Below are 12,983 nucleotides of genomic sequence, written 5' to 3'. Positions count from 1 at the left end.
GCTTTCATTTTATCTTAATCTCATTTTTCATGGTTAAATTATGATTTTATGATCTTTGTACTATAGTTATGTTGACAAAATATATAGTTTAAAAGGGTGGAGGCGGTTAATATGAGGTGGCGGGAGTCACTGGTTAATGGTCTAATAGTGTTTTAGAGAGTTGTCGGGTAAGAGTAGAAAGCTTGGAGGTTTTTTAGAGATGGAGTGAATACATATAGAAAGGAGCTTGGCATGGGTCTCTCTCGACAGGTGTGTTACTTCGTAGGACTGGTAATAAGGTTATAGAATACTCTACTAATATGCTATATTTTGTAAAGTTAATAATAAGTTATGAGATATATAATATGTGATTTGATTCATACCTTATCACGGATTGGGTCATTTGGTTCACCTTGAGGTTCGTCCGAAGGTTTGAATTTATAAGTCCAAAAACTGAGTATGGGCAAAAAAATAAGGTCTGTTTAGAAAACAGATTGAGCCTCGGGTAAACTTTTTTTGTCCGGCTTAGCCCAGCTTGAATTTGTAAAAAAAAAAAAAACTGCTACTGTTTTTCATTGTTTTGCTTTTGTTTTTCCACCGTTTTGCTATCATTTTACTATTATATTATTACTATTTTGTTATTATTATTTGAATGATGTATAATTTTTATTTTATTGTTAATTTTGTTACTATTTTAAAATCATTTGTTTGTTAAATTATACTTATTTTAGTGTTATTTAAGTATTAAGATTTTTAAAATTTAATTTTAATTTAGTGAAAATTTAGTGTATTTAATGTATTATATATTTTAAAATTTATTTTATATAAAAAATAATATAAAATTTTTTAATGCTCATGGTCGGGCCAGATTCAAGTTTTAGTTTTTTTTATTCAAGTTGAACTTAAGTAAAATTTTAGGTTTATTTTTTAGGCCAGACCCGAGCCTATAAAATAGATCTAAAATTTTATTGCAGCTCGACCCATAATCACCTCAAGAAAGTTAAAAGAGTGAAAAATATCAAATGCTGTGTACCTCTGCAGTAATTTTATATCCTATTACACACTTCACCTTAAATAATAGAAGGTTTTAAGGTTAAATTTGATATTCTACGTTTACAATTATTTGTTGATAAGAATCCAAACTAAATTTGCAATATAGTATTCTTCATTTTCACTAATAATCTAAATGTTTTTACAGAAACTGACTGCATTTTGCTATCTCACATAAAGGATTCAGATTTTTGGATGATTGTTGTCTTCTAGGAACAAACTCATATATCCTTATGTACTCCATAATTCTGTATTTCTATAATACTATATAATCAACAAAGTCTATTCATGTATAAATTTCAAATAATTAAAGTGTTGAAATCTAAATTGTTATAATTAGATATTTAAATAATTTTTTTTCAGTTTCATTCTGTTTTTATCTCAATTGTAAATGCAATGGATGCTATTATGATCAATTACCCTAAATATCAATGAATAGAGCAAAATTGAAAAATAGTAATTGCAACATTGTGACTGCAATTTAAGTTGTGACAATTACCCCTTAGAAATTTTGAAAATTTTACAAATTAGTTCTTATTTGATCTAGGGATGGTACTAAGCTTTTGTAAGATAGCATTTGACTTGAAAATTATTATTTATCGTGTATGATACATGTTTTTATGTATATTTGAACATAATTGATTGTAGTTGATTTGACAATGAATATAAAGTCTTATAACTTAAACCCGATAATCAAATTGAGTACGAGTAATTACATTTTAAATATCAAATTTAGATAAATATTATAGATTTCCCCCTAGTGTAAATCTATCGACATCTCAGGCTTCTCCCTGTTGTGGATAATATTTTGTCAAATTTGAGTGTTATTGATTTGAATTACCATTTAATAATAATTTGCATTTAAATTAAAATAAAATAATAAATATTGAAATAAAAAAATTAATTTTAATTCTTTCTTTTAATAATAAAATTAGATTATAGTATATCCATGGGTGAATTTTTTTATTATATCTACTAAAAATCTATCACACACCTATACGTGTAGATATCACATAATTAAAATACAAATATGTAATTAAGTTGTAAGTAAAATGAAATTTAAATAAATGAATACATCATATTAAGAATACTAAATGAATACGATTATTTATTATAGTGTTGTCATCGATAACATTATTAATATACACAATTGATGGAGGTAATAAAGTTTGCATAATAAATTTAAAATGTATAAATAAATTAAAATAAAGTATTGGTTGAATGATAATTTTAAAGTTTTTCTAATATAATTGGCATGGGTCCAAATCTCACAATATGCATATTTTATTGTTTTTTAATTAAAACGACTAAAGTACCTTTGAACAATATTATTCATTTTAATTGTAAAAGTGTATTTTCGTAATTTCTCTAATCGAGTTGGTGCCCGCTTCCACTTGCCCCATTGATCGTGACACCAACTCAATCCGTAGTTTAAATAATAGTAAGTATAAATATATATATATATACAATTGATGGAGGTAATAAAGTGTACACAATAAAATTAGAATAAATAAAAATATTAAATTGAAGTAAAAAAACTAAAATATCTTCAAATAATATTATTTGTTTTAATAATGAAAGGGCATTTTCAGAAATTTCCCAACTGAATTAGTGCTTAGTTGACTCGTGATATTAACTCGTTAAGAATTTAAATAAAAAAAGTACAAACTTCATTATAGTTATATTTTTACTTTGAAAAAATAATGAACCATTTAATTAATTTTAACTGAATTATTCATCAACTGATTCATGACACCAGTTTAATTAAAAGTTTATCTGGTAAATAGGGAAAAAAAGTTAGAAACAAAAATATGATATAAGCATAAAAATGGAACAAATATGAAAATCACGTAACAAACAGTGTATGATGCGTAAATATGATGAATATATTATGTATTTTAACACAGTGTTTGCGCAACTAGCAATTAATATAATACAAAATTAATATTTTATAAATTAGAAAATATAAACGTAAATGTTGTGATTTCAATATTCTTGTTTCTAATTTTTGTGTTTGAAAATGAAAACTAAAAATACTATTATTTATATTAACTATTTAAAATATATATAATAAATTAGATTAATTTATACTTTATATATCATTATGTTAAATTATGTAAATATAATTTATTATTATATTTAAGTTTTAGAATATTATATATATTATTAATTTTATAAAGAATTTATCTTAATTACTTAAAACCTATTTAAAATTCATACTTTATGATATTAAAATTTTAAATATTATATAACTTAACTAATTTTTATTTTCCGGAGGAATTATTCAACAGTAATATGAATAAAGAAGTAGGCTCCAAGTGATGAGAAAGTTGAGGGCAAGTTCGTAAGGAGCGAAAGCGTGTTAAAGTGTCTCCATCTCTCGTTTCTATTTTGAAATTTTGCATTTCCATTTAATCACTGCAACACCCACACCCACACCCACACGACACGACTTATGGAAAGGAAGCTCAAAGTCTTTGCAAGTCAACTCAACTACTCTATATTCCAAGTCTTTCTTTGAGCTTGGTTTTAATTTTATTTCATTAGAGCTGAGGCAGGCAATCAACCCTTTCTTCCTCCATCTCTCTGCCCTCAAAATGATTTCTCCTTCTTTCTCATCATCTCTGCCTCTTCCTCTGTTTTGTTTATTATTTATCATGCTTGGGATCCCTGTTTCACTAACCACTCCCGACTATGAGCGTGAGTATGAGCATTTGTTCGAGAACTGCCGCAACGGAACGTTCAAATGTGGGAATATCACTGCTGGATTTCCTTTCCGTGGAGGTGATCGAGAAAAAGAATGCGGACATCGAGATTTAGAGCTTCAGTGTGACAGTGATATTACCACGATGGAAATTCATGGTGTACGGTATCGCGTGCTTGAGATCCGACCTGATCGTCAAATCCTAGGAATTTCGAATGAGGAGGTGATCAACGAAGGCATTTGTCCGCCTCCATTTCCAGATGATGATTGGATCCCAGATTCTGGGGTGTTTACTCCTGGTCCCGGCTTTGCCAGTGTTACACTGTTTTATGACTGCCCCTCTCCCATCTCACCGGATCTTCTATTCTTTACTTGCAATAAAAATGATGATTATAGTAATGTTTCGGTAGCAATAGCAAATAATACTAATATCCATCCAGAGGATGCTTATATAGAGCCAATATTTCGATTCTTCAAGCTTCCTTGGAAAGACTCCGCAATCGTACCTTGGATTGGAAAGGAGCCTTGAAAACAGGATTCGAGGTGCAATGGGGGAAGAACTATTCAGAAGAATGCTGGAAATGCAATTCTTCCGGTGGAGCCTGCGGTTTCTTGAACTTCGATGATCTACCATTCCACTGCTACTGCCCACCGGGAAATTGGAGTTGGCCGGAAGGCAAAGAATGTCAGCCCTCACCACCACCACCACTACCACTACCACCACATACAGGTAAGTAGTATCCCTTTTTACAACAAAACAAAACATTCTATTATTAGTAGTAGTAGTAATTGGCAGTGGATTAAAGTTGAAAACATAATTAAAATCAAACAAGAGTCATTTTTAAAAATATTGTTATATCAGGATTTGATAGTTGTAGACTTGCATTGCAGTGTCAAATAAATTTTTACTAGGAAAATGGATTATATTAATGTTACTTGAATATTAATTTTTGTTTCAATCATATTTATTATTTTTGATGGAAGAGATATATATTAGACTCAATAATTGTGGTAACTGGAAGGCTTACTTATCTTAGTTTGAGTCAACTATATATTACATTCATTGTTTTAAAATTAAAGTAATTTTATAATTCCTTTTATTTTTAATATTTTAAAATTTCAATTCTTAAAATCTAATAGCATAACCATAGTTACAATACATCTATACTTTTTGAATCAATGTTTTTATTATATCTAACAAGAATCAACAACATTTTCAATATTTAACAAATTAAAAGTTATTTACACATCCAACTTAATAAATAGAAAATCAAAGTGAGTTTGGATTATTCGAAAAGAAGGGAAAAACAAAAAAATCTAATATTTAGAGAAAATGAAATTGATTGAAATTAAGATTCACCTAACAGTAAAACCCACACACCAAAACAAATATGAGATGAGATGAAGAGTTGGAGTTAGTGTGTGTTTGTATCATAGGGTTTATACATAGAAATGAGGTGAGTAACAAACAGGAATAGGGCCTATGAATTATGAGATTGAAGAAATGGAGTTTGGGATTGGGAAACTCTCTTCTTTTTAGTTAATTAATTTGATGTATAGAATAAGCTACATTTATTTTAATAATATGAGTATCAGGTCAGATTTAGATAACAGCATCACTCTAATACTCTAATTCTTCTTCTTCTTCTTCTTCTTCTTCTTCTTCTTCTTCTTCTTCTTCTTCTTCTTCTTCTTCTTCTTCTTCTTCTTCTTCAATCAAGTAAATTTCAACAAAACTTCAACTCTAACAATTGAGTTCAATTAGATTTTCAATAACTTACGAGATCTCGAGGGTTATAATGTTATTTAAGATTAACAATATTTTTTATAATCTCTATTGTTATAGTTGACAATTTTAAGTTCAAATTTTAAACTTTGCAATCAATTATTTTAAATATTTACATTTATAAAAAATATTTATTTAAAATCATTTCATTGAAAATTTTTATAATATTTTTTTGAAATTTTATCTATAATACATTTTAGAGAATAATAACTCAATTTTTTCCCTAAAAGTCAAAATTATAAATTTAGTCATTATGTATAGTTTAAATTACATTTTGGTCACTAAATTTTTAAAAAATATGATATGGTCACTAATATTATCAATATGTTACATTTTGATTCTTGAGTTGTTAATTACCATTGATGTTATAATGGTAATTGATATGACATATTATATTATTATTTCGACGAAAATTTTAAGTTAAATTACACAATTAAACTTTATACTTTTTATTTGAAAAATAAATTTAAAAATATTTAAATTCACTCTAAAAGAAAAAGTATAGGGACTAACTATTCAATTTGATGTAATCTAAAATGACGATATAATGTGACATATTAGCTTGTTCTTACAATGTTAATGATAGTTAGTGACTCAATGACTAAAATGTAATGAATCAATAACATTAAGAACACTTTTTTTTTTCTTCAATTCTAACTAGTGTCTTGATGGGTTAAAACTTGATAAACAATTTCATTTCTTATAAATAACCAAGGTTTCATAATTGGATTCTTGATTAAACTAATTCAACCAGTTTGTGTAATTAAATTAAATAAGTTGTTAAAATATTAAAAAATAGAGAAAATTGGTTCAACCATCAATCTGATTGTCCGGTTTAGTCAATCCACAAGTCAATCGGTCCAATCTTTTATTTTGAACTGATATCCCAATTGATTTCCGGTCTAATTGGTTTGAGTGGATGGTTGAATCCAATTCTAAAAACAACAAAAATATTCAACCTAAATTTTATATTAATATTTATATATAACTTTTTTAATAAAATTTTAAAATATAATATTAATAATAACAAATTTCAATAATTTAAATATTTATAAGTTCTATTTAAATATTTAAACATTTAGTCAATTTTAGGACAAATCCAGATGAAGAAGGTAGGAACAACATTAATTTTGTGTTATTCTATGTACTAATAGACATAGTCAAATTTGTTAGTCTGATTTATTGAATAATGTCAGTCCCCTCTTTTCATCATTGGTTTGCATAATCTGAACAGATCTGAACTCATCTGACTAAGAAAATATTCATGTTTCACATGATATTTTCTTTTCTTTCGAGAAAATACCAAACTCCAGGAAATTTCCTACAATGAACAGGAAATTCTGGGAGACTCTTGCTGCCAAACTCCCAACACATGCGATCAGCATGTCTTCATCAACATATCGTGGTTGTAAAAATAGAAGTGCTATTATGATTAGTTGCAGTGAATATCGATAGTGGAGAGAGTCGAATCCATAAAATAATCACCGTAACATCCTGTTAACACAAAACAAGGATTTTTTTGTTGTGTGTGTAGGTTGATAACTTGATATATAGAAGTCAAGTTCCATTTCATTGCTTTGATCTTCATTTAGTCTATCAGGTCAATTAACCCAACATAAAGAAAATTCTTAATAGAAGTGGGGACTTGGCACCCAATTTCCAAATTATTTTGAGTTCTGCGATTTGGAATTAGGGTGTTTTTAGTGAAGGTCTTTGGTTGTCAATTTATGTTATATGCAAAGCATTTCCTGCAAGTTTCCTTCAAATTCTGCCATCGAAGCTTTGGACTTCTTCCCTATAATAGATGCCACCATAGGCTTCTGCAGCACTCTAGAACCAATTTTCCAACTCCTGACGTAATTTCCAGATTAGAAAAGGATTAAACGTGCTACTAATATTTTAGAATTCAACATTGACCATTCAATATTTCATAAATATATTCAACACTTCATCCTTGTGACATCAACAAGATGTCTTCGCATTCTCTTCCGATATCTTCCCTTCTGGCCCTCTTCTTTCTCGTTGTCTTAACCAGAGTTCCAACGATTTTATCCGTCGACGATCCACGGTACTCGACCTGCAGGGAAACGCTAACATGCGGAAGCGTATCAAATATCGGTTACCCTTTCTGGGGATCGAACCGTCTGAGTTACTGTGGGCAACCAGGATTTGAGCTGAGGTGCGAGAATGATATAGCGGAAATCATGATGAATGAAAACACCTTACGAGTTCTTGACATAGACCCTGAACGACAGATTCTTAAGGTAGCTAGGGAGGATTACTGGAATGATTATTGTCCCACGAAATTTACCAACACCTCAATCGACTTCGACCACTTCAATTACGGTTCAAACCTTAGGAACCTCACCCTATTCTACGGATGCTACCCGCTGGCAACCCCGACATTTCTTCCTAACTGCACCATAAATAGTACACTTATTGATGTGTCATATGCTGTTAGAAACATGTTGGGTGATCCTCGCTATGGCATATGCCGTGAAATTGTCGTAGTTCCGGTTTATGAAGCTGCAGCAAAGGACCTGGAGGTGAACACTATGACTATGCAGGCTGCTTTAAGAGGAGGTTTCGAATTGCAATGGAAAGCGGATAATGATGAGTGCAGAAGATGCAGAGATTCAGATGGGGTTTGCGGATATAATCAAACTTCAAATAGTTTCACTTGCTTTTGCAGCGATAAACCTAGTGAAACCACATGTTTACCACCAACTGAAGGTACTTTCTAGCTTTTCTTCCTTATAACTTTGCTCAGCTGTTTGTTGTTGCAGAACTTACTGTTTCATTGAATATCTCAACTCTTAAATAACCTTCATGGTTTGACTCATTCTGATGTTCAATCTTCATTAGCAATAGCAGCAAATTGACCTTGGCTACTTCAGATCGAATCCTAATCTCCTAAGCAGCCAATGACTTCATTAACTCTAACCATTTTGATTGGTCAATACCAGTTCATCTTCAAATTCCATGGTCGCTTGTTCTCTTTCCCATCACAACTGCATCAGCTAGCAGATAAAACGTAGGGTCTTACCAGTTGCTTATAGATTCGACCTAGAAATACTTTCAGCCAAAGTAGTACTATTATTGATTTATTCAATCATTAAAATCAGATGATATTTTCCAGTTACAGCTTTCTTCAAGTTTTCAACAACTCGAACTGAGTTTATACCTTTATGAGTTTCGAGTCCTGAGAGCAGTATTATAATGAACTGGGTTATTCACACTTAATAATATATTATTGCCATGGTAGGCTACCTAAATTTCCATTGACTGGCGCTTAATGGTGGCATATAACATAAGTTTCCTTTAGAAAATTTTCAACTTTGAATTAGTCAAATACCAACTATTTGATCATGAAGATCAACACCAATTCACTTTCAGACGCTCATTTTATATCCAACTACTCTCAGTTTCTTTCCTAATGCTCTCCATCCTCTCCGACAATGCCATCCAAGTTTTGGTTCATCATCATCACCATAAGCTTGGTCCTGATTCTTTCTCCAAAAGCAGTGTTTTCGAATAATTATTTGAGCTGCAGTGTTCGATCCAGTTGCGGAAATATTTCGGATATCGGTTACCCTTTCTGGGGATTGAATCGGCCGGAAAGATGTGGATATCCTGGATTCAAGCTCAGCTGCAGTGAAAGTGAGCTAGAAATCACAATCAACTCTGCAACATACCGAGTTCTTGCAATAAACAAGGCATCACAAACCGTTCGTGTCTCTAGAACCGATTACAGTGAGAATCTTTGTCCCACTCATCTCATCAACTCCACTTTTGGAAGTGAAACCAGTCCTTTTCAACAAAACGGGATAGTCAGGATATAAGGCTGTATTATGGTTGTCAGCCTCTCACAGCTCCACAAAATCTCACATCAATTACCGGGATTTCCAACCGATTTGACTGCACAATAAACAATACAAATATCGTAGGTTATTATGTGACAAGGAGTTCGCGGAACTGTCATCGGCACTTTCCTGAGATCTTGCAGTAACAGTGTGATTATACCAGTCCCGAATTCTCAAGTTCCGTCACTGGAGGAAGGCCGGGATGCAGATGATTTGGAAGAAGCGGCTAAAATTGGGTTTCAGCTGTGGTGGTCTGCAGATGATGCCCTTTGTAATAATTGTGTAAACAAAGGTGGGCAGTGCGGGCGTAACCTCGTCTCAGGTGAATTTGAATGTTACTGCTCAGATGGCGATGTTTGTTCCCCAGGTACAATCTTTGTTCTTTGCTGTACCTGTTCAAATATCTCTTGTAGTGGGATTTAAGTCGTACGATTTCGGTTCCAAGAACCCAGTGTTTAGGGGAAACCCGAAGCCGGAAACTGATGGAACAAGATGTCGTCGATCTTTGTTCCGACCAAACAGTAGTTCAGGGTTAGGTGGATGTAGTTTGGTCTTGACCCTCTAATAATAATATTTTATTATTATTAAATAGTCCGGGGGGCCTGTCATGTTAGGAAACATGGACATTGGGCCATTCCAGAATAGGATTATTGAAACTCATTTATTTGCTTTTCCCAAACGCAAATCCCATTACAGTTTTTCTTCTATATTTTGACTAACTACAGACCCTGTTAAATTTCTTCCATTTAATGGTCGATTTTGGAGCGCTCTAAATTTAGCTGCTTTCGTTTCATTCTATTATAGCAGCATGAAAACTTGAGTATTTTATGCCATTAAAGTTGACCCATTTGCTAAGCCTGAGCTAAAAAATTCAACATTCCCCATTTGTTTTTCCACGCGGCTCAGTGACAAACTTCAGCTACCCATTCATCGGTGGCCCATCTCCACCCAACTGTGGCCCACTCACCTTTCAGCCGGACCTACTCCAAAAATACCACCTTGACACTGCCACTCCGACTCTTGAAACAAACCAATCCATGTTGGACACTGTATCCACATACACAATTCGACAAAGTAGATGATCTTTAAAAATCATTTATTGGAAAAATGAGTGTCAACTCATCGAAAAACAAAAGGGAGAGGAGGCACAATTTGGTGGAAAAGGAGAAAGGCTAAAGATAAGGGAAACGAAAGAGAGGAGGCACAATCTATGGGGATAAGGAAAGGAGCTGCTAGGGAAGGGTGATTATGGTTTTTCTTTTCTGCTTTAACTTAAAAGAGAAGAGAGAGAAAGACTTTGAAATTTCACGTTCTTTTCTTTTATCATATCTCTTTCATTGATGGCATTTCTTTTAAGAAATTGATAGCAAAATCTTAGTAACATAGTTAATCTAGAATTTAATTGCATTTCAAATAGAAAGAATCAAAGTGGAATTCAAATTTAAAATTTAAAAACATAATTGTTTTTGTGCATTAATAAATTTATGTCAAGTAAAATATATTGAATGTTGATTACGGTGATTATAGTTTAGATCAATTTAAAATAAAATATAGTTCATATGTATAAATTTTTTATAGATTTTTTTTCATCAGTTTAGGGTAGTTTTATTATTATTTGAAATGATATTTTATAATAATTTTGAGCTATTTAACATAATGATAAGAATATTATGCTTTAAACTAATCTCATTCCTTATTCTTAATTATGAAAAAGTTGTTTTATAATTTTAAAATGTGAAAATTTCTTTTTATATAATGAAAATAAGAAATTTATTTGGTTTCAATAATTACTATTTTTTTTCGCATGCACCTATAATTATTGATTCGTATTTTAACATTTCGTGATATTTTTACTATTACAGAGAAAAGGATGGAAAGGCTCTCAAACTTGGACTAGGTATTATTTGGTACCCATTAGTAACATATTACATCTTTTCTAAAAACTTTTAGCATTGCAGTAACCGGGTTTAAGCAATCTCTTCCTTTACCTCCAGCCCTCGGAGCAGCCGGTGTCATTATAGTTATTGGAATCGGAACTTTATGTGTCCGGCAACATCGGCGAAAGAAAATTGTAGCCCAGCTTATTAGCAGAGACCTTCCAACATCTCCATCAAGCAAAGGGCCAACAACTTCCACAACTAATTACTCTCAAAGCAATTCATCCTATTCCACTTCAAAATATGACATTGAAAGGGGAAGCACTTACTTTGGAGCCCATGTTTTTAATTATGAAGAACTTGAGGAAGCCACTGACAATTTCAATCCTTCTAAACAACTTGGAGAAGGAGGATTCGGCACTGTTTATTATGGTAAGACAAACTTATTTTGCAACTTTTCACTTTAGTCCCCTGTTATTAACCTTAAACCACCATGTTTTTCTTTGATTTGCACGATCAGGTGTACTCAGGGATGGGCGAGTGGTAGCGGTGAAGCGCTTATACGAGAACAATTTCAAGCGTGTCGATCAGTACATGAACGAGATCGAAATCCTCACTCCCATCCTTCATCCAAACCTCGTGAAGCTCTATGGATGTACCTCGAGACGTAGTCGAGAGCTTCTCCTTGTTTATGAGTACATTCCTAATGGAACCGTGGCTGATCATTTGCATGGAAAGCGATCCAACTCTGGTTTGCTTACCTGGCATGTTCGGTTGAGAATCGCCTTCGAGACAGCGACCGCATTGGCTTTCCTCCATGGAAAGGAAGTCATACACCGCGATGTTAAATCCAACAACATTCTCCTGGACAAGAATTTCCATGTAAAAGTGGCTGATTTTGGACTCTCACGACTTTTTCCTAATGATGTCACGCATGTCTCGACTGCTCCGCAAGGCACCCCGGGTTATGTCGACCCGGAGTATCACCAATGCTACCACCTCACTGAGAAAAGTGATGTTTACAGCTTCGGGGTCGTGTTGGTCGAGCTAATTTCGGCGAAGAAAGCAGTGGACATCAGCAGGCACCGACACGACATAAATTTGGCTAACATGGCAATCAGCAGAATCCAGAATCAAGCATTGCATGAACTGGTGGATCCATCTCTCGGGTTCGAGAATGATTGTGTGGTGAAAAACACTGTAACGGCGGTTGCAGGATTGGCGTTTCGGTGTTTGCAACAGGAGAGGGATATGAGACCTTCAATGGAAGAAGTGTTGGAGGCATTGAAAGAGATTAAGGATGTACGATCGGGATCTGATGTGGTGGATATTAGACCGGGAACTGAAGTGGTGGATATTAAATCGGACGATGTTGGACTACTGAAGAGCATTCCTCCTCCATTTTCTCCGGATTATGCCACAGATAAATGGGTTAGCTTCTCTACTATTACTACCGCCTAGTTTCTTCTGGTTTTGGTTATATGTTGCTTGGATAAACTAACATTTAGTTGATGAATAATTTTGTTTTAGTTCTAGAAATTAACAATTTTTTTCACATTAATTTAACAATTTTGTTAAATTTTGGCCTAAGTGATGATGTGGCACTTTAATGTTATCTCACATTGCCATATAAAAAATTTAAGTGATGACATGATAAATCTCATAATGTTACATCATCACAAGGACTAAACTTGAAAATATTGCTAAGTTCAATGATTAATATA

The 12,983-nt window shown here is 32.5% G+C and overlaps 1 protein-coding gene across 1 annotated transcript; it reads left to right on the top strand.

The window, feature by feature from the left end:
• Positions 1-3,367: 3,367 nt before the first annotated feature.
• LOC108450366 (LEAF RUST 10 DISEASE-RESISTANCE LOCUS RECEPTOR-LIKE PROTEIN KINASE-like 1.3) lies at positions 3,368-12,720 on the top strand. The gene is made up of 8 exons (XM_053021247.1): positions 3,368-4,260; positions 4,335-4,463; positions 7,458-8,252; positions 9,045-9,326; positions 9,546-9,749; positions 9,796-9,924; positions 11,311-11,691; positions 11,780-12,720. The coding sequence occupies exons 1-8, from the start codon at positions 3,627-3,629 to the stop codon at positions 12,718-12,720; spliced, it is 3,495 nt and encodes a 1,164-aa protein (XP_052877207.1). The 5' UTR covers positions 3,368-3,626.
• Positions 12,721-12,983: the final 263 nt, after the last annotated feature.

Source organism: Gossypium arboreum, chromosome 11 (genome assembly GCF_025698485.1).
Source record: "Gossypium arboreum isolate Shixiya-1 chromosome 11, ASM2569848v2, whole genome shotgun sequence".
Classification (NCBI taxonomy): domain Eukaryota; kingdom Viridiplantae; phylum Streptophyta; class Magnoliopsida; order Malvales; family Malvaceae; genus Gossypium; species Gossypium arboreum.
This window is presented reverse-complemented; position numbering and strand designations above follow the sequence as displayed.